The sequence below is a fragment of the Mandrillus leucophaeus genome, unplaced genomic scaffold, assembly GCF_000951045.1.
Source record: "Mandrillus leucophaeus isolate KB7577 unplaced genomic scaffold, Mleu.le_1.0 Scaffold140, whole genome shotgun sequence".
Classification (NCBI taxonomy): domain Eukaryota; kingdom Metazoa; phylum Chordata; class Mammalia; order Primates; family Cercopithecidae; genus Mandrillus; species Mandrillus leucophaeus.
In genome coordinates this window covers 1,665,876-1,692,859 of record NW_012101366.1, presented here as the reverse complement: position 1 = coordinate 1,692,859, position 26,984 = coordinate 1,665,876, and the positions used below count along the sequence as shown (strand labels likewise).

General features: G+C 35.9%; 1 protein-coding gene across 2 annotated transcripts in view; it reads right to left on the bottom strand.

Annotated features, from left to right (window-relative positions):
* The window catches only part of HDAC9 (histone deacetylase 9), a 927,644-nt gene that overhangs the window by 185,650 nt on the left and 715,010 nt on the right, over positions 1 to 26,984 (bottom strand). For both annotated transcript variants that reach the window (XM_011973893.1, XM_011973894.1), the window contains exon 17: positions 16,794 to 16,901. In XM_011973893.1, the coding sequence (XP_011829283.1) occupies positions 16,794 to 16,901 (108 nt within the window). The remainder of the gene's footprint in view (positions 1 to 16,793; positions 16,902 to 26,984) is intronic.

Sequence of the window (26,984 nt, the reverse complement as noted above, 5' to 3'; positions counted from 1 at the left end):
TTGTTTTGTGTTTTGTTTTGTTTTGTTTTTGGTTAATATTGCTTTGGCTATTCAGGATCTTTTTTGGTACCATATGAATTTTAGGATATATTTTCTCTTTCTGTGAAAAATGTCACTGAAATTTTGATAGTGATTGAATTGAATCCATAGATTACCTTGTATATTTTAACAATGTTAATTCTTCCAGTCCATGAACATAGGGTATTGTTCCATTTATTAAAGTCTTTCAAAATTTCTCTCATCAATGTTTTATAGTTTTCAGCATGCAAATTTTTTATCTCCTTGGTTTAATTTTTGATTTTTTTGGACAGTTCATCGTTAGAATATTGAAACACTACTGATTTTTGTATGGTGATTTATATCCTATAACTTTCCTGAATTTATAGTTGTAACAGTATTTTGGTTGAGCCTTTAGGATATTCTATACATAGAACCATGTCATCTTCCAACAGAGACAATTTTACTACTTTCTTTCTGATTTGGATGCCTTCACTTCTTTTTCTTGTCTAATTTATCTAACTAGGCTTCCAGTACAATGTTGGATAGGAATAGAAAGACTGGCATGTGAAAGCAGTCTGACTACAACATCTGTCAACTCATTGATCACCAGGGTTGATTTGGCAGATCACTGGCTATGCAGAGATACCCTTCCTCTTTCACTGCTTCATGTGCTTTTCTCCTGAAGCTGAGCACTTAGTTGAAGAGGATGACGTTCCTCAATAGAGGAGTACCATTCTTCGATCAAGGATATACAAGTAGCTGTACTTCCCTGCTAGAATCTCCAAACATAATCTCAAGAAGTAGTAAGATTATCTTGTTGCTGATCTTACAGAATAGATCATCCACATACACACACACACACACACACACACACACACACACACACACAAAGAATCAGTAATAAAACAGTGGACTTGAAAAACACTACAGATCAAACGGACATAAAAGACAGATGCAGAACATTCCATCTAGCAGCAGCAGAATACACATTCTCCTCAAGTGCACACAGAACATTCTCCAGGGCAGATTACGCATTAGGTCACAAAACAAGTCTTAACAGATTTATGAAGACTGAAATCACACTAAGTATCTTTTCTGACCACAATAGTATGAAACTAGGAATCAATAACCAGAGGAAAACTGGAAAATTCACAAATATGTGAAAATTAAGCAACATATTTCTGGGAAACCAATGGGTCAAATAAGAAAACAATCAGAAATAAAAAATTAATCTAAATGAAAATGAACACACAATATGCCAAAACAAAGGATGCAGCAAAAACAGTTCTAGGAGAGAAGTTTACGGTAATAAATGCCTACAGTACCAAAAAAGAAAGATCTCAAATAAATAACAAACCTTTACAAAGAACTAAAAAGAGAAGAGTGAACTCAGTCCAAAGTTAGCAGAAAGAAGGAAATAATAAAGATTACAGCAGAAAGAAATGAAATAAAAACATTAATAATTAGAAAAGGTCAACAAAACAGTTGGTTTCTGACAAGATGAATGAAATGGACAATCCTTTGACTAGATGAACTAATAAAAAAGGATACCAGACTCAAATAAAATCAGAATTGAACAAGGAGACTTAACAACTTATACCACAGAAATAAAAAGAAGAGACTATGAAAAATTATATGCTAACAAATTGGATAACCTACAGACATAGATAAATTCCTAGCCCCAGATAGCCTGCTGAGGCTGAATCATGAAGAAACAGAAAATCTGAACAAACCAATAGCAAGGAGATTGAATCAAAAATTTAAAAATTCCCAACAAAGTAAAACCCAGGACCAAAAAGTTTCATTGGTAAATTCTAACAAACGTTTAAAGAATCAATGCTAATACTTCTCAAACCCTTTCAAAAATTAAAAAGAAGGTAGCATTTCTAACTAATTTTATAAGGCAAACATTACTCTGATACCAAAACCAGACCAGACACTGCAAAAAAAGAAAACTACAGGCCAATATCCCTGATGAACATGGATATAAAAGTCAAAATGCTGGCAAACCAAATTCAAAGCACATCATGATAAAGTGGGATTTATCCCTAAGTTGCAAGGTTGTTTCAACATATGCAAATCAATAAACATATGCAAATCCTACAGTAACAGGATGAAGGATAAAATCATATGATCCTCTCAATAGATGCAGAAAAAGCATTTGACAAAATTCAGCATCCTTTCATGATAAAATTTCCCAACAAATTAGGTATACAAGAAATGTATCTCCATATAATGAAGACCATCTAAAAGCACAGCTAATATCATAATAACATGCATCCTTAGAAGCATAGAACCTTTTCCAACCGTGGTCACAGAGAGACATAATGACAGAAAGGGTTAGAAAAATGACGACATGAGAAGGATTCCATACCATTTTGTTGGCTCTGAGATGTAGAGGTACAAAGAATGGGGAGAGTCCTCTAGGAACTAAGGGCAGCCTGCAGCTGACAGCTAGCAAGAAAATGGAGAACTAACTCTTAAAACCACAAGGAAAGGAATTCTGCCAACCCCTGAATAAGGAAGGAATGTAGTCCTGTTGACATCTTGATTTGGCCCATTGAGTCCTGTCAAAAGACTTCCAGGACTGAAAAGCATAAATTTGCATTGTTTTAAGCCACTAAATTTGGGGTAATTTGTTACAGCAGCAATAGAAAGTTAATAATACACTGATATATTGAATGGGGTGAAATGGAAGCTGGATTATTTTTCTCCAAGCCCTCGTCTTTCTTTAGTTTTTATCTGATGTATTCCACAGCTTTTCAGGTCACTTTTACTACAGAAATAATCTCATCTTTAGATATTAAAAAGTCCAGTTCAGCCTCATTGAAAACTTTAATGTCACATTTTATTTGAGGCTTCCCCCACTCCTCAGCTGACCCACAGGATCAGGGACCAGCAGTGGGCAAATGTGATGTGTACATCTGTGTGTGTTGGGGAGGGGAGGCTATATAATTTATAGTATATATTTTTTCCTTCTTACTCCACTTCCTTCCTGCCTACTTTCCAGATCCTACAGCTCCGGAGACTGGGAAGAAGGAAAAGTCATAAAGACTTTGGATTAGCAGTGCAAGTTGGTGATCTCTCTGGGTTTTTCAAAGGCCTTCAGTCACAGCAGACATCCAACTGTTGCTCCTTATGAATGGGAACACCCTCAGGTCCACTATCAGTGACCTGTATCTGCTAAGTTCACTGAGGTGGGTCATGCATTCGCTGGCTGACCTTGCAGGCCTTCATCAGCTCTTTCACATGCCTCCAGTCTCGTTCTACTGGTGGCTTTTCCCTCGCAGGTGACCATTATTGGTGAAATCCTTTCATAATGATTAAAATTGGCTTCTGTCCACTGGCCTGCAGGGGGGAAAATCCTTGCTCCACCAAGAGCTTTTGCATCTGTGCAGCTGCTCACTTCTTTCTCTTGGACCTACCCACATGGGCACGTTCAGCCAGCTCTCCACTTATCTCTTCTCCAGGTGACAAGCCTGAGTATTCCTCCATCTTTATACAAGCTCTCAAACTCCTGACACATATGTCAGGCCTTCTAGTGAATGTCCCATTCCACTCTGGTAACAGTCTAAAGTGAACTTACAAATTCCTAAGCTCAACATGCATCAAGTTAAAGACTGAAAATTACTCCTCCTGTTTGTGGACATGTGTGATTTCCTTACTCTCCTTCCCCTTCTCTCGCACATTTAGTTTAAGTGGGATCAAAGCTTAGGAAGGGAACTGAGCAGGATGGTCAGAATATTTAAATTCCTTTTAAGAATCCTCCATTGGGTCAGGCGCAGCGGCTCATGCCTGTAATCCTAGCACTTTGGGAGGCTGAGGTTGGCAGATCTTTTTGAGCTCAGGAGTTCAAGACCAGCCTGGGCAACATGGCAAAACACCATCTCTTCAAAAAATACAAAAAATTAGCCAGGCATGGTGGTGGGCGCCTGTGGTCCCAGCTACTCAGGAGGCTGAGGCTGGAGAATCACTCGAGCCTGGGAAGCAGAGGTTGCAGTGAGCAGAGATTATGCCACTGCACCCCAGCCTGGGTGACAGAGTGAGACCACGTCTCAATAAAAAAGAAAAGAAAAGAATCTTCCATCAATCACATCTATGTTCTCTAGTCTTTTGTAATATGAATTGGATTAGGTAAGATAATTGCAGTCTTATTTGGCTGTTTTAAGGAATTCACTGAAGCACTATATAGTATACATGGTAAATATCCATTGTCTGCAGTTTAGGACTTGGTCATTATTGGAGTCAACACAAGTATTTCAATGCATACCTTATTTGTTGAGTCATTTTAGGGTAGACAGCAATATAACATTTTAAGAAAGGCCAAATGTATGGCAAAATGTATATGAAATGCAATACGGTTTTCCTTCTTCACAATCAGCACTTACCACCATCGCTATCCTTATGCCCTAACTATTAGAAATAGACCCTTCATCTTTAATATTATTTACATATGCATACATGTGTGTATGCACCACAGCGTGTTTGTGTGTATGTGTGAGTGTAGACGTGCACATGCATCCCATCATGTAGCTCTTGACTATCTCTCTCACCTCATCTCCTGCAGATCACTCACTTTCAGACACTCAGGTCTTGAAGTTTCTTAAACATGTCAAGACCTGCTTATTTGCCCCACCCTATGAGAGAGCTTCTGTATTTGCTTTTCTTCCTGTGTGGAATATTCTTTCCCCACATATCTACATAATTCTTCCTTTACTTCACTCAGCACAAATCTCTCCTTATCAGTAAAGCCTTTCTGATAAGCTAACAGAGCTAGCCTTCTTGCTCAGTCTTCCTCTAGCTCTCTTTCATCCTTTACTGTTATCCATAACACATTTTCACATGAACTTGTATCATATTCTATTTGTTTATCTCTTTATCATTGTTCTTCATTAGGAACCCTAATTTCCCTATCCGGATCACCATAGTATTTTCAGTATTTATAGTAGTTTCTGGCATATGATAGGTACTTGAATCATTTTTTAAAAATAAATTAATCACTATTATTGAAATCAGCAAGATTGCTTGCAGTCTATTGCGAGGGACGTATCACAAAATATCATTGACTGGCTGCATTAAATTTTGATTTTCCTAATATGTAGATATTTTCAACAACTTGACCCAGTAAAATCCACTAAAAATACATGGTAAACAAGATAAAGTATAACAAAGCCAAAAAGAAGACATTAAAAGAAATCCAAGATAAAAAAAAAGAAAATATACAAGAAATGATCATCAGACTATCAGCTGATTTTTCCTCATCAAAATTGGAAGCCAGAAAAGCATAGAGGATATTTAAAGTGCTGAGAGAAACTGTCAACTTTGAACTGTGTACTTAGCAAAACTGTCTTTCAAGAATGAGGGTAAAAGACATCATAGATAAATAAAAACTGAGAAACCATCAGAAAGGAAAATCCTTAAAAATGTCCAGGAAGAAAGAAAACAATCCCAGAACAGAGGTTTCAGATACAATGATAAATGGTGATAAGAAAAATGGTAAATAGTGAGTAAGTGTAGAGAAACACTGATGGTTAAAACAGTACAATAATGCCTCATCAGTGATATTATTCTTTTACAAATACAACTAAAGTCCTAAGCATGTAAGTTAGGACATGAGTATTGCTTTAAAATATAAAGAAAACATAAAGTTCTTGTATTGTTGGTGGGAAAAAACAGATAGTGAAGTTTAGGATGTGTTATAAACAGGTTAAATTTTTAAAGGTAATTACTGAAATAATAGAAAAAAGGGTGCATTTTCTGAAAAAAGAGAAAAAATATACTAATATCTCTATACATATAGAGAAAAAATAAACTAATTCAATTAAAAATAAAGCAAGGGGTGGGTGAAAGTAAGGAGACAAACCAATAATGGAACAAAAAGAAAAAACAAAATAAGATGATAGAGATACGTTTCAGTATATTATAAATCATAATACATATAAGTGAATTGAACTCCCCAATTAAAATACACAGTCATATTAGAAAACAAATCCAGACATGCTATTTATAAGAGATAGACCTAGTATGTAATAAAGAGAAAGTTTGAAAGTAAACGAATCGTAAATGATAAACCAGGAAAATACTAGAAAAGAAAAACAAGCTGTTTTTGCTATATTAATATCATAAATATAATTGAGGATAAAAATATTTACTTAAGATAATTATTAAATATGAATAAAGGATTTATAAGCATATAATAGTCTTAATTTTACTGTACCTAATAGCAGAGTTTTTAAATATCTAAAGCAAAAATTAACAGTTTCATAAAGATAAATAAAAAATCTATCATGATATTTGGAAACTTTAACACCACATTTTTAAATAGCCATTATAGAATCCTGCAAACATCCTTCAGCCAAATATGGACTATTTTAACAAAATAATTGATAAGCTTGTGCTAATTGACATATAAGACATTACACTCAATAATATGTGGATACACATTCTATTTAAGTACACAAAGAACATTTTAAAAATAGTAAGAACACTAGTCAATAAAGCGGATCTCATAAACTTCCAAGAACATGATACAAACCAAATTTTATGAATATCTTACATTCAAACTGAGTCAATAACGAAAATTGTGACTAAAACCAATCACACTTTTGGAAATTTAAAAATACACTTTTAATACACTAATGGCTCAAAAAAGGAGATAATGAAAATAAGACATTTTAAAAACCACACTCTTGAGAACTCTTTATAGAAAACAGTATGTAATTCAAATAATACTTAAAGAAAAATTTATAGTTCTAATAAATAGAAAAGACTACAGGTTGGAAAATAATGAGCTAAATAATTTAATAAATTAGTAAAATAAATATATGACTCCCTCCCAAATAAAACAAATAATAAAAATAGAAGAAATTCATAAAATATATGACATCTACAAAGGCCAAAGTTTGCTCTACAGGAATTAGAAGATTGTCAAACTTCTGTCAGAATTGATCAAGAAAAAGAGGAAAAATAAACAGTATGATAATGAAAAGGATATATTGCTAAAGCTCCTGCAAACATTAAAGTGTTAAAAGAGGATATAATGAACAGATTCATATAAGTAATTTTGAAAATTTAGCTCCAATATGTAAATGTCAAGAAAAAACACATTGCCCCTAAATTGACTCAAAAAGAAATACAAATTCCAAATAGTTTCATAATAATGAAGTAATTTGAATCAGTAGTTACAAATCTTTCTAAATAACAAGGCTCTATGACTTTAGAGGAAAGTTTTACGAAACATTGAAGAAACAAATTTCCCAGTTTTACCAAACTATTACTCTAAAGTAGAGAAATATAGAGACAGTCTCAAACTCACTTTATGAAGCCCTGATGCTCTAGATTGATTGGTCTTTATAAGAATTAAAGACCAATTTCAGTAATGAACATATATGCAAAAATTCCAAACAAAATATTACTAGCAAACTAAATGTGGAAATGTATAACAATGATAATAAATCATAACCAAGGTAGGTTTATCTCAAGAATACAAAATTTTTAATATTTAATTAACTCATCACATTAATAAATTAAATACAATTCATTTGATAATACCAATAGCCACATATAAAACATTTCATACAATGCAAAATCCTTTCACAGGAGAAAGAAAATTCTTAGAAAAGTAGCAATGAAAGGTAATTTCTTCCACAAAATGTAAAATATTTACAATAGCCTGTAGTAAAAATAATATTTAACGTGAAACAGATAATCTAGAAAGACACAAGAATACTCACCATGATCAATTATCTTCAGCATTATACCAGAGATTTTAGCACATGTAATAAGGAAATACAAAATTTAAAATGGTATAATTATTGGAAAAAAAGAAATAAAGCTATCATTATTTGCAGATTTATATTAGAAAGAAATCCCAAATGACTTATAGATAAATTATTACTAGTTTTGCAATAATACTGATGTCCACTTAGCAAAAAATAAACAGCCCCTTTGTACATCAGTTCAGAGAAAGTAATTCTAATAAGATGCCACTAAAATTCTTTTCAAAAGCATGAATTACCTACATATATATATTTTTTCTCTTTGGAGAAATTATTATTATTATTATTATTATTTTGAAACAAGGCCTCACTGTGTCTTCCAGGCTGGAATGAGATGGCACAATCTTGGCTCACTGCAGCTTTGACTTCCCAGGCTCAAGCAGTCCTTCCATCTCAGCATCCTGAGTAGCTGGGACAACAGGTACATGCCACCCCACCTGGCTAATTTTTGTATCTTTTATAGAGACAGCGTTTTGCCATATTGCCCAGGCAGGTCTCAAACTCCTGAGCTCAAGTAATCCACCCACTTCAGCCTCCTTAAGTGCTGGGATTATAGGCACACACCACCATGCCTTGCCCAAGAAGAAATTATAAAACTTGATTAAGAAACTTCAAAGAAAGTATAAATAAATGTAAACATATGCTCAGAAACAAATAGACTCAATCATCTAAAAATGTTAATTCTCGTCAAACTCATCTGTAGACTCAATGCAAAAAAACTGTCACGGAATGTTTCATGCAAAATGGCAAGGTAAGTTTAAACTATACATTTAAGAACAAAGAAAATGTCAAGATCTAGTGAGGAAGAATAAGAAAGTGGAAAAATTTATCCTATCAGATAGTCAAGACCTCTTATAAAGTTGAAGTAATGAGTAGTATGTGGTACTGATTCTGAGATAGATGAATGGACTAATGAGGTAAAACAGAGATTGCAGAAACAGGCCCAACTGCATAGGGACACTGGGTATGTGACAACATACCATTACAGATCAGTGGACAAATGATGGTGCTTTAATAAAATGGTGCTGAGAAAATTGATTATCCATATTAAGAAGAATAAAAAAGGTACAGGATGCAGAAGATAATTTGTATCCATACCTCATAGAATATATAAAAGTGTAATGATTCAAAGACTTAACTGTAAAAATTATACCTTGGAAAAGAAGAAGACTTGAGAATATTTTTTAACTTCATGGTTAGAAAGTGGACATGAAGTCTCAAAACAGAATAGTCATGAAAGAAAATTAAGGAATTGTTCTCTTGGAATAAATAATTTTAAAAAATGAAAACATAAGCCACAACCTGAAAGAAAATATTTTCTACACCTAAACATGACAGAGTATCCAGAACATATTTTAAAATTTCAAAAAATAATTAAGAAATGAACAATTCAATATAAAATTAGGCAATGATATAAATGCATTTTATATTAGAGGACACCTGAATGAAAAAGAATGCTAAATTTCATCAACATCCTGGAAAATACAAATGAATACCATTTATAAATGGCATTTTACACCCAGAAAATTGGAAAACATTGAAAAATTTGAAAATGCCAAATATGGACAAGAATTGAGTGTTTCAAACTCATATGCTGCTGGTGGGGGTTGAAATTGATACAATAACTTCAGTATTTGTTCTCTATATGTTGTCTTTTTTGTTCCTCTATTTATCTATCACTGTCTTCTTTAGAGTTGGATATTCTATAGTGTACTATTTAAATTTATTTGTCATTTATTTTCATATATTTTTGAGGGCTTTTTAACTAGTTTCTCTGTGGATTGCAATTAATGCCTTAACTTTCAACAAGCTAGTTTAGATGCCATTCTAATTTCAAAAGTATCCAAAAACTCTGTATTTTTGTTATATAGCTCCATTTCCAATGCCCTCCTTTGTGCTGTTATTGCCATACAAATTACATCTTTATACTCTGTGGGCATATTAATACAGATTTATAAATAAGTATGGCTTGTGAGTTTGCCTTTTAAAGCAGAGGAGTTACAAATAAAAAACACATTTATATCATGATTTGAATTTACCTATGTACTTACTTTCACTGTTGTATTTTATCTCTTTATGTGAATTCAAGTTACTGTCTTATATCTTTTAATTTCAACCTAGGGACTCCTTTTGGCGTTTCTTATAAGGAAATGAATTTTCTGGAATTCATTGCTAGGCTTGCCAGTAATCAATTGTCTTGGTTTTTGCATGTTTGGGAATGTATTAAATTCACCATAATTTTTGAAGGACAGATTTGCTGGACATAGAATACTTGATTGACAGTCTTTTTCTTTCAGCACTTTGATGATGTCATCCCATTGCCTTCTGGCCTACGTGGTTTATGATGAGACATAAGTTGTTGATCTTATTGAGGATTTTTGGAGGTGATAAGTTGCTTCTCTTTTGCTGTTTTGAAGATTTTCTATTCATCGTTGGATTTCAATGGTTTCATTATGGTGTGTGTAGGTATGGATCTCTGAGTTTATCCTAGTTGGAGCACACTGAGCTTCATGAATATGTAGATTAATGTTTTTATTGAATTTTGGAAAATTTCAGCTGTAATTTCTTCAAAAATTATTTCTTCTCCTTTCTCTTTTCTTCTCTGAAACTTGTTATGCATATGTTGGTACATTTGATCATGTCCTACAGGCCTTTGAAACTCTGTTCATTTTCTTCATTCTCTTTTCTTCCTAGTCTTCAGACTAGATATCTTCAGGTTTGCTGACATATTCATCGGCCTGCTCACATTTCTATCTACTAAGCCCCTCTAGTAAATTTTTCATTTAAGTTATTGTATTTTTCAAATCCAGAATTTCCTTTGGTTCTTTTATTTTAACAATGTCTGTGTCCTTATTAGTATTCTGTTTATAGAGTCATACATCCTCATACAATCTTTAGACATGGTTTAACTTACTTCTTTAAATTATTAAAAATATCTAGCTTAAAGTTTTGGTCTAGTAAGTCTGACAACTGACCTTACTCAGGGACAGTTATTATTGACTGATTTGTTTTTCCTCTGTTTGGGGCATACTTTCTTGTTTCTTTGCTTGTCTCAAACATTTTTATGGAAAACTGGACATTTTAAACAAAACGGTATGGCAAAACTAGAAATCATATTCTCATCTCTTTCCAGGATTTGTTTTTGTTCCTTTTTGTTATTGTCATTTTCTTAGTGAATTTTCTGAAATAGTTGTGTAAGATCCGTGTTCTATGTTTTATACGCTACTGAATTATTTGCATTGTTAGCTTACTGGTCAGTAAATGATTGGATAAATATATATTTTTTAATGCTTAAAACCAGCAGTCCCCCAGCCTTTGCCAAGGGGCTATGTGTGTGTGTGTGTGTGTGTGTGTGTGTGTGTGTGTGTGAGCGCACATTTTAAATATTTAGCCAGGCAGCTGACAACTCTACCTGGACCTTCACTTCCTGTTTGAACAGAGCCTCAAAGTCAGCTTTAGATAAGAGCTGAGGGCCTTTTCAGGTCTGTCCTGAGTCGGAACACAAACCTGAGTATGCACATAGCCCTATCATACATGTGGTTTTCTAGATTCTTAGGAATCTGATGTGGCTTTTGATAGTCCTTATGCACATTTTATTTCTCAGTTTTTTCTTTGATGCTTTTGGCTAACCTATTGTTTGCCCCATTGTTATCCACCACCTCAAGCAGCCATAAAGTTAAGTGATCACCACTAATTTTTCACAACAAATACTTCTAAGAAAAAGGCTTTTCACACTGTATGAAAACCTCATGAGGGCAAATACAGCCTTGCAAGTAAGTTATGCAGGGAAGCACTGGATGGGTTAAATAATAATAATTCTCTAGGATTGAGGCTTTGAAGGAGCTCCAATTCCATTATCCACTCCCTATCTCCCCATCAGAGGTTGCCAAGTTACTAGTTTATGCTAAGAATGCAGGCTATTATTTGGTAAGGCTACCATGGACCTAGAAAGGGGAAGATGGAAATATGATGAGTTAAAACACCACAAACCTTTCTGTTCTCACCAAGATTCGGCTGTTTTTTTTTTTTTTTTTTTTTTTTTTTTTTAAAAAACATGTTTCCTGAGTTGTTGGAAGACTGGTTAATTTTCAGAGTTTCTAAACATTTCATCCTGACACATTTTACCCGTTTTATCTTTCTTTTATGGAGAAAAGAATTTTTGAACGCTTAGACTGACATTTTTCTGATGTCATTGTGGTAAAATGACTTTGTAATTCCACTTGGCATTACCTACTGAAATTTATTGCGAGAGTAGCCTAGGAGCTGACTGTTTTAATCTTTGTAATACTGTAGTGAAAGAGCAGCCATGTTCAAGGGTGTTCATATAGCATTATTCAAAAGAGCAAAAACCTGGGAACAACTACAATGTCCTGCAGAAGAATAAATAAATAAATTATGATGCAAAGGGAATATTTTATAGCAATGAAAATGAATTAATCATATATATATCTCCACTTGGGTAAATCCTCATAATATACTTTTTAGGGGAAACATGCTGAAGAAGATTATATTCAATAAGATTCCATTTTTATGAAGTAAAAAACATGTTTAAAGCTATTACCAAGACAAAAGGAAATTTTTTTTTTTTTTTTTTACAGAGTCTTACTCTGTCGCCTAGGCTGGAGTGCAGTGGTGCAATCTCGGCTCACTGTAACCTCTGCCTCCTGGGTTCAAGCAATTCTCACGTCTCAGCCTCCCACGTAGCTGGGATTACAGGCACCTGCCACCACACCTGTCTAAATATTTGTATTTTTAGTGGGCACGGGGTTTTGCCATGTTGGCCAGGCTGGTCTTGAACTCCCATTTTTAGTGGGCATGGGGTTTTGCTATGTTGGCCAGGCTGCTCTTGAACTCCAGACCTCAAGTGATCCACCTGCTTCGGCCTCCCAAAGTGCTGGGATTACAGGCATGAACCACTGTGCTGGGCCATAATTTTAAAAAATATAATAGATTAATGACTATCTGGTTTTAAAATATAGGAATGAGATAAGCACTGAGAGAATTTTAATATTGTGAACAAAGTTCAATTCTTAAACTGGATGAGGAGTTCGTGGGTATTTATTTTATTCTAATGTTTTGTTAGGTAAGAATGCAACTTTTTGTCTTTTTGTATGTCTCAAATGTTTTATAATAACAAAAAAGATAAAATTTTGCCTACTTAAAATAGTTTTAGCCCCTTTTTAAAATGTGTATTTGTGCTGTCTGTAAAAGAATGTCCTGATACAGTGGCTGAAAGAAAACAGAGGATTATTAGATTTACATATTTTATTATTTATTAATCTATCTACAGGATCTTGAAAGGTTACTTAATGTCTTTGAGCCAGTATCCTATACTTACTTCAAGGGTACATTGTGAGAATAATAGTAAATTACACGTAAACTGGCTGCCTATAGAAGGCACTCAGTGAGTAGTAGTTATTATTAGCAACATGACATCGTAATACACACTCAAACTCATATTCATTCAGTATACACTCAAATTCATCCATCACTCAGATAATCAGGTGTTTAGGATATTTTTGTTTTTGTTTGTTTTGATAAATATGTCCAGAAGCTAAAAGCAATTTTGACTATTTTTATGAAGACACGGTAGCATTGTCAAAAGAACATCAAAGTGAATCTTTATATTAAATTTTGGTAAGTATCAATCCTTTTCTATTTATGATTTAAAAATGTTCACCTTTTAGAGTTATTTCTATGTCTTTGACATACTTTCTAAAATGTCCTGTAAAACAATAAAACCATTTTGAGATAATTATTCTTCCAATTATGATTTCCAATATACCAAACATTACAACAATTTCAGAATATTTTTGTTCCTTTGTAATAGAATCTGAGAAATAGCCAATTTGAGTATCTGTAAATTTGAGGAATTCCTTCTTATGTATTTTAAAAAATGTATTGTTTAAAAACTTGGAGAGCCTGAATGTCCCCATGATTTTCACGGAACTCCACTGAGTATGTCTATGCTGTGCCAAAAAATACACCAATTTGCTGATACAGTTTGCTGCCCATGTTCTATTTAAGCATTAACATGAAACCCACCCCCTGTGCCTGGTTCATTCTTCTAATTCCTTCAGCTCATCAATATCCCCCAGGGGAAGAAAGGAAAGGACCTATCAAAAGTTTGGAGGTTAGCCATGGTCAAGTTCAGCATCAAACAAAATTTCCAAGTCATACAATTTTTTCTCAGGCATTTTCTTTTTTTGTGCACATTTCTTATCTTTTAGGTCCTCATCTTCTTTGAAATCAGAGACCTCCTCTAACTAGCTCTCATCTCTCATTTCCACACTATATCCAGGCCCATCGTATTTGAAATAAAGCTCTTAATTTTATTCTACTTTCCAAGAAAAAATAGTGCAATCTCATACAATGTGGTATTGTAACATGCCAATGTTATTTAATTAAACGTTGATTTACTGGGAGAATGGGATAAAATATGTGAGAACTGAATGTAGATGCAGAAAAATGAATAACAAAATGCTCAAGTCTTTTCTTTTCACATTTCTTATTACTTACCAGTGTCCTTGAATAAGCGTCCCTATTTTCTTCCAGGTTCTGAATGAATTTAATCCACACACCATGAGTAATAATACTCCTAGCCTGCAGATATATCAGCCCCATCATATTGGAGTCTGGGACAAGTAGGCACTGGGTAGTTTTTGTGGTTGTTGAATAGGGGTCCATAAACATGGCTCTCTACCTCAGTTACACATGTTCTTTACTATGGCTCCAAATCATTTGTGAGTTCTGCTTTTCCCCCATGGCATCTCTGCAGGCCTACCCGAATTATTAGCAACCCAGGGCTTCAGTCTCTTGACCTGTCAGCATAGTACCAGTGCCTCTGTTATGATTCTGCCTATCTTGGACTTTTACTTTGGACTTGGCAATCATAAAGAATTAACCCAGCTGTACAATCTGGAATGTTCATCAAAGCAAATTGAAATTTCAGAATATCTACTGTTTGGGATGCCATAGTATGTATAATCGAGATTCATATCCACTTTTCATTTGCAAATAGCTCAAAATGCCAGTGCTACGGATGACCTTTAGTGTTATCAATTCCACCTAGATGATTGTGCAGAACAAGAAATTGAGCCCCAGAAAAGTTACAGATTTGCCACAAATGACACACTATTTAAGTGGCGGAACCTGGACTAAGATTTCTTGATTCTTAGGCTGGCTCCTCTTTTTTTTTTTCTTTTTTTTTTTTTTAATTGTTGTCTTTTCTTTTTAAACCATGCTTGTTGATTCCTTAACCAGAGGAAGAGAAGACATTTGTACAAATCCTTGTTCTTAATATAAACACCTGATGTTACTACAGCTGGTGGTCAGCATGCCCGTACTATGTGTTGTTGACACATTGTTTGTAACTGGCTATTTTAAATGGATAACTTCTAAACATGGAATTATGTTTTTATTCAACTATCTTCATGCATATATTTGGCAATTCTGCACACAGTGAAGCTAATAATGATGTTTCTGATGACTGAAACATGCGGGTATTCTACTTGAGAAGGTTTCTGAATTATTGCTTAAACTTACACAAACTTAAAACAATTAGAAATTGTGAATGCTAACATAATTATCTTTGTTATCAAAGAGCTGTGCCAGCATAATCTTTAAAATTATAATATTGTGGCCTGGCTGATTTCTGCTATTTGGATTCTTTTTAAAATAAGATGTTTAAATTTTCTTTTAAAGTGTCAATTTATTGCAGTAGTGCAAGTACAACACAAGCACTCAGATAGGAAGAATTTTTCTTCAAGTTCTACTGGGAGACAGCCAAAACCTCTCCACAGGCTGATTCCTTTCCTCTTTTTATTTGCTCATTTTCAAAGGTAAAGACTGAAGAGTAAGCACCACATTAATGACCCCATATATCCCCTGAGATGAGCAATGTCCTGATACTACTTATGTCAAATATATACAGGCACATCTACTTTTTAAATAGAGCCCACCCTATCAAAATTATATTTCCAAAGGCTCTGACTCTTTAAAGAGTTAGAGCAAAGACTTCTTGGACAAACGCTACCTTGTGAAGTGCACATTCCTACTCTACATTTTTAATCGCAACTAGAAGAGTCCCATGTAATTGAATAAAACTTCATTAGACATAAAGAAAAGTAATCCTAATTACATTTTATCTTGGATTAACAAAACTCACAGTGCATATGTTTTTGGTCGTAATATATTTCCCTAAGCCCCACAATTGCTAAAAATACTGAATCAATCACCACCCAGATTGCGTCATGAAGTGTGTGAACTAGTGCATTAAAAGACCGTGTTAGCACCAACAAAGTTTATTGGGGTAACTGTATTCAAGACGCACATGGCATACCTTTAAATAGTACTGTTAAAATACCAAATAAAATGTCAACGTCTGTCAGGTCTCTGGCTTTTATAAATTGTTTAGACTGGGAAACGCTGGGGTTTTGACATTGTTCTTTTCATATGATGTAGAAAAGAAGAGACCATAAAAAGAAAAGAACAATAAAGCATAGCTCATTTTTTAAGTTCTTTCATGGAAAAACACACTCTGGATCATTACCCTTCTAATCAACAATTTCCTTCTTCCTCCCAATCCTTCCCGTCTGGTATTTACCTTTCTCTGCCTCCCTCTCTCTGGGTGGTATTCTGAGCTTATACACACTACTCAGTAATCATATTTTTTAAATCACTTCAAAAGAGAATCCCAGGATGGCATGACAGATATGTATATACGAAGGGTATTTTTAACCTGAACCATAGCTTTACTTATGATCTCTATGCTCTTAAATGCACACCGGTGGGCCCTGACTGCAGCGTTCTCAGAAAGAAGGAGGCCCTGTGAGCAGGATGAGCTACTCCCTGCCTGCAGACGAGTTATTATCACACCTTGCTGGCCATCTCTGCCCTCTTCCTTCTGCCCTTCCTTTTATTACCACACCACACTCCCCACAATTCCCATACAACAACATCTCTGTTTCAGCTTCTCCTCTGGATTTCCCACACTTAATGCAACCCAGACCTCACCTTCAGCTCTCCTGAGGCCACTTTGGAAGCCAACTCGATGACACAGCCAACAGCCATGCGTGCAGCACCGGACGAGTGCAGCTCATTCCAAATGGTGTCACTGTCCACCTGAGCAAACAGTCAGCAGAGTCCGAAGACAGAAGAAGAAAGCGAAAGAGAAGGAAGAGATGAAAGGGGGAAAGAGGGGAAGAGGTCGCGGGGGAAGAGGGACAGAGAGAGAAAGCAAATCTGTGAGGAAGGGCTGGCAGGGTAACAGCGTATGTACAATAACATTTGTCTTCCGTCTTGGCCAGCTGAAAAGGCCTTCTGGACATGGCTTTGCTTATACTTTTTCTCTACACTGACTTCTCCAATGGAAACACATTCCTGCCATGCCTCACTGCCATTCCCTGTTTAGATTTCTCATTACAAACAGCATTACATAGGCTGGATCTGGCTTAGTTACAGGCCTGCTAGAAACCAGGCCCCAGTAGTAGATAGAGTAAAAACGAAGAGCACTTAGTTATACATAAAAATCGAATTTGCAAGTGCTAGAGGGGGAAAATTCAAATGCCCTTCTGACTGCAGGTTTACAGGGAGCCAAAGACAATTATTAGGCAGGTAGCAGCAGCAGTCAGGGAGTAGAAAGTAGCAACCGCAAGTCAGGTTCTCCAACTAAATGCAAGGAGTGTGTAGTCCTCACACTTAAAACGTTAATAGCAAATTGCAAGGAAAAATTTGATGTTCAAAGATTTCTAACTTTCAGTACAATTTGTCAGCTTGTTTCAGTTCAAACTGGTATTGTTAAAATTGGATAGGCTAGTAAAATACATGGCTGCTTATCTACTAGAGAACATTATTATCAAAACAAAGCATGTACCAATATTCTGGATTTCCCTTTATAAAATGCTGTTTACCCTTTTTCATGCATGCAATGAAAACACGTAATAATGTATACATGAAAAGAACAATAGTGATTTATAATGATCATATATGTGATATTTTTTAACATATAAAATAATTCATAACATAAAAAAAAACAGTATCCGATGGGAGAAGTCTCTAATTTTAGGACACATAAGTTACTTGAAACACCAGGAAATAGAATACAAAGTTTGTGATGTAAATAGCAAGACTTCCCAAATGGATCAAAGGGGAGAAATTCTGCATAAAACAAAGCTTTTTTTTTTTTTTTAAATAATAGAGAATTAAATGCAAGAGGCCTAATCACATGGAACAAATACAATAAATAATAACAACACATATTCACAGCGTACTAAGCAGTTTTCTAAGAATTTTCACATGCCTTTTTCTCATGAGGTTCTTACAGACTTAAATACTATCAAGAACAATGAATACATAAAAATAAATGAGAATAGTAAATAAGTGTATGCATAAAAAAAGAAAATTAAGATCCTATAAATAGCAGTATAGTAGTGAAGTTTCCGGAATCAAACTGGTGGGGTAAAATCATGGCTTCATCATTAAAACCTGAGTGATGTTGGGGAATTAATTAATTAATGGCTCTCTGCCTTGGTTCCTTTATCTGTGAAAATACCAACTTTTTAAAGTACCATCTGCATACGATTGTAGTGAGGATTAAATGAGTAAGTGGTAAGCAAAAGCTAGCTACCACCATTTCAGCTACTGTTATACCTGTTTCGTAAAGCCTGGCACATAGTAGAGGCCTACATGTTGACTGAATGGGTACACTGTGGCTTAGAGAGGCTACTCTGAAGACCACAGGACCCTCACGCAGAACTCTGACCCTGTCAGCACATGCTTTTCCATCACCCTCCTGAAGAAACCCATGCTTTCTAGGAGGCAGCATCCCCTATCATAGTCAATACCATCATGGTCTACACTATCAGCTAAAGAGTGAAGGAATCATTGAAATGGACGCTGAGACCTAATCATGTGCCCTCTAAATTGAAAGTTTTATTATTTTACTGAACCAATATAAATAAGTAGTTGTTTAAGCTTTGTGTAGATATATTCTTAAGGAAGATGACTGCACAAATTGAAAAAATAAAAATCATTATTTACCATGTATTATATAGGTTTTAGTCAGCTTTCCCGCCATTACAGAACTACTAGTACCAAAGAAAAGCCTGCATTAATCAGAATTTAAATTACTGGGGAAGCAAGCAAAAAAATAAAATAAATACATTCCAAAAGACTTATTCAGTGACTCAAGAACCATGTAAAATTCCTAACCCCTTTTTACTCAACTTTGGAGTACATCATAAGCTTTGTTTCTTTCTTCATTTCTTAAAGCAGTAGCAAATTTCCTTCCAAAAAATTATAAATACTGAACTTGATTAGAAAAACATTCAAGCAGCAGAGAGCACTGTCTCTTTGACCATACTAAAGGGCATTAGGTAGCCACAAATACCTTTGATATCCATATGCCTGTCCATACCTTTCTATCTGCCTAAGATGTTTGTGACTTTAATTTTGGCGTCCAAACTTCTACTAATAATGGTCATTTCATTTTAATTCAGTTAACATTCGTTGAGTACCTACTGTGAGTTGCAGGTGGGGGTTACTTTTATAATAAAGCTACGTTCACTGATCATAAAGTATGTTGAGCACATAGGTGGATGATGGATATTTTGACTCATAACCAATGTTTAGGCTTATCCCTAAAGAAGCTCTCTTTAGGAATCTATGGGATTTACCATCCATTAATTTACTTATATTGAAACAAAAACAATATTTATCTCAATACCACTTCAACTGATGTTTTGCTTACATTTAGTTTATAACTAAATGGTAATGGTCAAGTTTTGTGGTTATAATATGTTCAAAAATGGGTAATTGTACTTAATTCTGAATTTACAAACAGGTTTGTTTTTGTCGGTTCAGGCTGCCATAACAAAATACCATGGGCTGGGTAGCTTAAACAAAAGAAATTTTATTTCTCACAATTCAGGAGGCTTTGAAGTTCAAGATCAAGGTGCCAACCCATTTGGTGACTGGTGAGGACTCTCCTCTTGACTTGCAGATGGCCACGTGTCTGCTACATCCTCACATGGCCTTTCCTTGTACTAAAGTTCCCTCCATTTAAGGATATCAATCCTATTGGATTAGCACACACCACCCTTATGACTTAATTTAATCAATTTAATCTTAATTACTTTCTAAAGGTAGTCAAATATAATTAGATTAGTGATTTGAGCTTCAGTACATAAATGTTGAGGGCACACTCTTCAGCTCATAGTAAGATTAAATCACAAAAGCTTGTTCATAAGTCAAATTACAAGCATACTTTCTTAAGGCATGATGTTCCAAATGGGGTTCAGGGCCAAATTAGCTGCCAAAAGCTAACCACAGTATTTTCCATGTTACAGTTTCATTAAAACTTCAGTGATAAAACAGGATGCATAACTTACGAATTCTGCTATAATCTGTGTAACTAGAAGAACGTCCATATCAACTTTCCAACATTCCCAATGGCAAAAAGTATTTTTCCTCCCTCTACGTCCCTCTCATTGGTTGGCAATCTCTCCAACCAATTTCCCTATATTAGTGATAGCATCAGGAGGGCCACTTCCTTAAGAGAGCTCTGATTTTAACCGCTGAAGAACATCTTGACAGTAGGAAAAAACTCTGGGTAAGAGAAGACAGTTGAGTTCATAGACTGATAGTGGTTCCTGGCATAGAATAAGATATTTTGGAACTGGAGGGGAAGAAAAAAGGGAAAGAAGGATTTGCTTGGAATGGATATAGATATGCAGGATTAAGGGGCTGAAATGGCAATGCAATAATGATGAAAGTAGACACCAGAAGGGTTTGGAACTATAAGAAGACAGGTACCCTCACATTTGGAAGTTGAAGGACAGTGGCATAGAGTTGGCTCTGGAAATGGAAAAATAATGCAAGACATAATAGATGAGGCTGGAAAAGAAAGGAATGACAGTGGAGCAGGGAGCCACCCTGAGCACAGTGGCCCACTACTAAGGGCTTGCTAAAGTTGAGAAGACATGCAAGGCACTTGGACACAGGAAGGGGAGCATCACACACTGGGTCCTATTGTGGGGAGGGAGGGGGGAGGGATAGCATTAGGAGATATACCTAATGTAAATGATGAGTTAATGGGTGCAGCACACCAACATGGCACATGTATACATATGTAACAAACTTGCACGTTGTGCACATGTACCCTAGAACTTAAATTATAATAAAAAAAAATAGAACTGCTATATTCTGAAAAAATATGCTTTGCCATTTTTCTTTCCATGCACATAAATTCCCCTTTGTCTCTCCAACAACTTATACTTTTTCACAGTGTGAGAGAGATAGGGAGAAAGAGAGAGAGAGAGAGAGACTTTCTGTGTGTGTGTGTGTGTATGTGTGTGCATGCATTAAGGAGTAATAGTACATGAGCTGAAAGGGAGATTACGATGGATATAGAAGAAAGGTAAAGAAAATGATGATCAAAATAGAATTTTGCTTCAATATACATAAAAATACAGATTTTGTGGTGAGGATGATATTTTCCCAAATTCCTTTTCACATCAATAACTGAACCTGGCTGTCTTGGATCATGGTTCTGTGTTAGTGACAGTATCAAAAGAATATGATTATTTCTTCTCTGAATGATTCAGAGTAGAGACCCCTTCTACCTGTGACAACCAGGCATGCTTGTTGATTAGGGAAGATACAGAATGCATTGAGTGGAAGGAAAATCCAAAATCCACCTCTTCTGGTCCTGAGAGAATGGAGAAAGCTGCACTCAAGAGGTGCGGCAGAAACAAGGAACACAGAAAGCAACATGTGAGCAAACGAGAGAAAAATGTTTCAGGTAAGTCGACAAAATAGTCAGTGAGCCTTCACTTTGGTTGATATTTGGGTCTTTTTTTTTTTTTTTTCCAGACAGAGTCTCGCTCTGTCATCCAGGCTGGAGTGCAGTAGCTCGATCTTGGCTCACTGCAACCTCTGCTTCCTGAGTTCAAGCCATTCTTCCACTTCAGCCTCCCAAGTAGACGGGATTTCAGGCACCCGCCACCACACCAAACTAATTTTTGTATTTTTAGTAGATATGGGGTTTCACCATGTTGGCCAGGCTAGTCTTGAACTCCTGATCTCAGGTGATCCGTCCGCCTCAGCCTCCCAAAGTGCTGGGATTACAGGTGTGAACCGCCACGTTCAGTCAATATTTGGGACTTTTTGAAGTTATTTCTACACTAAACTGTGGGCACCATAAAATAAAGTCTGCAGAGTGGTGTGAAAAACTAATGGAATATTAGACTACAGCATTCCTGAGACGCTCTTGCTTCCTGTGTAGTGCAGCTGGAAGCCTCAAGTTCTCACCATCCTCCAAGGGGTACGACATGGGAGAGCCCGTGAAATGGTTTAACTATGGGTGGAGCCAAATGGAGTCCACAGAGGGGTTCAGGGGAACCCCAGTACCAATGTGAGCCAAAAGGGGGCTACTGGGGCCCGGGAGCCCTGCCAAGCTCCAGCTGGCAGAGAAATCAGTAATCAGAGTTAATCTGCTGCCAACCTCAGCTTCAAATTCTGGGAGATCAGGAATAGTCGGTGCAGAGAGGTTGCTGTGGAACCCTGAGTGTTCAGAGGACAGCATGAGGATCCAGGTACCCCTTCAGGTCTCCGTCCCTCCCTCAGGTGCCTAAATGCCATCTTCAAAGAGGAATCTGAGAGGCTAAGCAATTACCTAAAGATATTAAGTCCAATAATAAGGTGATCTTGAACACACAGTATTTCTAAACTGAAAGGAAGTTATCAAACTGGAAGAGGATGATATATTATTAATTGTGGAGAGAATCACTATAATTGGGGAAAAAAATAACATATTTATCACACAATTGAGGGAGCATGGGAAATATTGTGTCCCATTTATTTCCAAGGTCAGGAATTTATTTTGCCACATGGCAGGGGGCAAAAACTAGCCAGGATTTTGGGCAGAAGTCTCTAAGGATATGCTGTACACATGGGCTAGTGAGGTTTAAATTGTATTTTACAGTATGGCAATACCTAAAGATTCCTACCTTCAGATTCCTCTGGAATCTGTACCAAGCCTTGCTTTATGTGCCATTCTAAAAAACAGTATGCTTTTAACTTTCAAATGTTTCAATGATGTAACTAATGTACAAAGCATGAAGGGAGCTTTAGTAGAAGTAGGTCCACAGAGGCCTTGTTTTATTGCCAGAATTAAAATCTATCAGTCTTGAAATAGGCGTCCCAAAGTTCAACTCACTTTATAAATATGTAGGAGGGTCTGGACCTAACATACATCCAAAACTGGGGTTGAGAAGTGTAAGTGAAGCTATTCCACAAAATGTCTTTCTGTGTGAAGAAACAAACACACTCGGTGAGATAGGGCAGAATCCCGCTTTAGGGTGAGTGTCACAGGAGCCTGGCCCATAAAAAAGATTTAGTCATCAGAGGAGGAGGCACAATCTGAAGTAGCACAGAGTCTGTTACTGAGATTCTCTCCCAACCCACACTCCCAGAGTCCTGTATGTTTAATAGGGTAGAAAGGGATTGAGAGACACAGAAGATTGTTAGTAATAAAATAGGCAAAACATTTTAAACCCTCTAAAAATATGAGAATTAAGTAGAACATTTTTGTATCAATTTTAAAGATTATGATCTTAAAAGAGGGAAGGAAGCACATTTTCTGTTTCTCTATAAACCTCAGAGAATCCTGAGCACTTGACAATGTGAAGACCCCAGAATATCGGTAACGTGCATCAGCAGGGGCCAGCAGAACTCACTGGTAACAAAGAAAGAAAAGAGAAGGAAGGAGGGAGGGAAGGAAGGAAGGAAGGGAGGGAGGGAATAAAAGTAAGAAATTAAAAAAAGGAAGGAAAGAAAGAAAGCCAGACTCAAGAGGTGCGACAGAAACAGAGGACACAGAAAGTGATATGTGAGTAAAAAGAAAAGGAAGGAGGGAGGAAGGGAGGAAAGAAGGAGGGAAGGAAGGAAAGGAAGGAAGGAAGCAAGAAAGCAACCAAGAAAGAAAACCATACCCAAGAGGGGTGACAGAAACAGGGGACACAGAAAGTGTATGTGAGCAAACAGTACATGAGAGAGAGGAAGGAAGGAAGGAAGGAAGGAAGGAAGGAAGGAAGGAAGGAAGGAAGGAATGGTACTATTCACCTTAGGCATTACCTAGGCTCCTAAAATAATTAGGAAGGCTCTCTGTGGAGGCATGGAGGAACTGCAAGAGGTTAAAGAGTTGGGCCGGTAAAGCCCTAGTTATACATCTATTTATGAAAACTTAGCTACTACATAATGCTGTTCACATTTAAAAGAAGAATAACATGTTGCAATCTCTCTTACTAGTGGTGATCCAGAATAAGGGATAAAAAGGATGCGTGCTGAGTTAAACATAACTTAGGAAACATGAATAGCAGAAACATGATCTTATTTACTCAGTCATAGCAGAATGCAATTCAGAAAATATATAGAGAAAGTAATTGAAAACTAAAATTTAACAGTCCACGTTTTCAGTTTTATTGTATATTTCCCTACTCTATAAAGTTATTTTCTTTTTATTTAGAAATAATAATGACAATAACAATAATATTATCATCTAGCAATTATTGAGTATTTACTAAGATCCAGGCACCATGCAAAGCTTTTGCCCATAGTAACTAATACAATTCTTACAGTGACCATTGATGTAGATGCTATCATTAAGCAGTTTTATATATGAATTTCAGAGGCAATTCAGCTAGAAATTAGAGAAGGTAGAAAAAGAACTGAGAAAAGTGTGAGCTGTTTACCCACAGTAATTTTTATGCTAGTAAAATCAAAATCCAAAAAGTAAAATAAATAATAAAATGATATTTTGAAAAACAGATTCTAATCATATATGTATAAAGAGTTTTTAATTAAATAAATTAGCTAAGACCTGCAAGAACGTTTTTTCTTTCAAGGTATTGAAACCCTACCCTGTTAAAAGTGCTAAAATATTTTTTAAAATCAAATGTTTCCAGTGGTACCTGGAATAGTTGAGCTTTTCTTGAGTGTTGTGATTTGTTTGCTATTATGCTAGAGCAGTAATTCTCAGTGAAAGTGATTTTGCATCTAAGAGGTCGTTTGGTGCTTTCTGGAGACATTTTTTGTTGTCATGACTGAGTAAGGGAGATGCGCTACTGGCTTCTAGTGCACAGAAGCCAGGAATGCCACTACGCATCCTACGATGCATGTTTTTTATTTGGTATATAACCAAAAATAACTTTAATCAATGTCTTTTCCCTGAATCTGTCCAAATAATTCTGTCTACTGAACAGAATCAATGCTGTTATATATTTAGTTTTAAACATTGTTCTGCCCTTGGTTTCTTAAGTGTCACAAATGTTAGTGACAGAACCAGGAAAAACTCTTCATAGTTCTTCCCATTCCTTTGCTTCATTCTCACCTTACCACTCCTTAATACACCAAAGGAAAGGACTGCAATTTTATTTAATGATTCCCAAAACAGTTAATTATATAATATCATTGGCAAAATAAAGAGTCAAGGAATATCATATAATTTATGAGTCTATACAAAACACACACACACACACACACACACGAAATTGCTACCTATTAAAAGCCAAGTTTTTGAGAAACCGTTGTTCATGAGAATGTTGGGTTCATCCTACACACGTGGCAGGCTGGGGTACATGGAAAGCCTGCTGCCTTTGAGTGGCCATGATTCATTCTGTTAAGTGAAAAATATGTGGGCACTGATTCTGAGTAACCCACCCTTTTAATTGTTCACTGTCTTTGAAACAGATTCTGAGCAGCTGAGAGATGGGTATAACATTTCAAAACCATTGTTTACACCATTTCTTTATTCCACTGTGAGTTAAGAACATAAATTAAAATGATAAAAATCCATGACCAACTCAGGATTTTGCAAGAATATCAAGATGCTTCCTGAGTGCCCTCTTATCCGGAAGTCTCTGTGCTTCTGCTAGCCTCTGGGGCAAGCACCTAGTGGCCTTCAGTTTTCCTTTGTCCTTTTATTGTTCACACGGAGAGCAATCACAGCAACATTCTCTTTTAAAATGCCTTCTTGGATTTGAATCAGGAATAATTTAAATGTTTACTAGGTTGTAAAAAACAAAAAAAATTCTTGAGCTGGCTTTTGGTGGTGTGTGCGTACAGGCCCAGCTACTCAGAAAGCTGAGGTGGGAGGATCACTTGAGCCCAGAAGTTTGAGGCCAGTCTGGGTAACACAGTGAGACATGAAAGCAAAGAAAGAAAAAAGAAAAGGAAAAAAAAAAAAGGGAAAAGAAAAGGGAAAGGAGAGGAGAGGACAGGATTTCCTTGGTGTTAAAGGGATTAATTGTCTTATACATATTGGGATCAAGTAGTATCCATGAGTCCACAGACAGGGACAAAGAACCAAAAAAAAAAAAACATACTTGGAAAGACTCAAATACACAAGGGGTACAGATTAGGGTTAAAGAAGTAGCCATGTGTTCAAATGACTCCAGAAGCCACAATGGTGGCATAGACATAATGTCAGGTAACTGGGGATGAGGGACAGGCTCTCTGGTTGGAGCTATGGTTGACTGGAGTGTTTGTGTCCCAGCTAAAAGGTGGCTATGCAGTTCCAAACAATTTTTTTCTTAAGGAAATGATAGCATGATATTTATTAGTAGCCCTAAATATTGTATACTTAGATGCAATTTTTCTATCTTAAATATTGACAATAATTCACTTAAAAACCGCCAGTCAGGCTAAGAGAAATCTATGTATGTATTGAATATGGCTTCTAACCTGGCAGTGCATAACTTCTGCTACCCAGGGTGATTTATTTTTACACAAAGTTTGAAAATCCTAAAGCGGGAAAAGCAAAAAAAAAAAAAAAAAAAAAACAGTCTCAGCAGAACTAGTTCAGTTGATTCCTTGTGTGGTAACCATCAAAGCTTAATTCAAGGAGGTTTCTCAGGGCAGTGCCCTGGGAGAGTAGAAGTCCTCTAACTCTTACAGAGGTGTGTTACTGAAGGATTCCAGCCTGCGCCTGAGGACAAGGCCAGACATGATCTGTTGAATCTAATAAAAAATAACTGGGGTTTTTATGTTCTATGTCTCTTGTATCTCACTTTTAGTAATTTGCATTTATTGCATCTTGTAAAAGTATTTCTTCACAACAGATAGGAAATGAAATGTAAGTAAACAAAACCTTGCCCCTTACCAAATAATAATTTGAGAAGCATTAACTTCATAGAGAAATGATTCTCT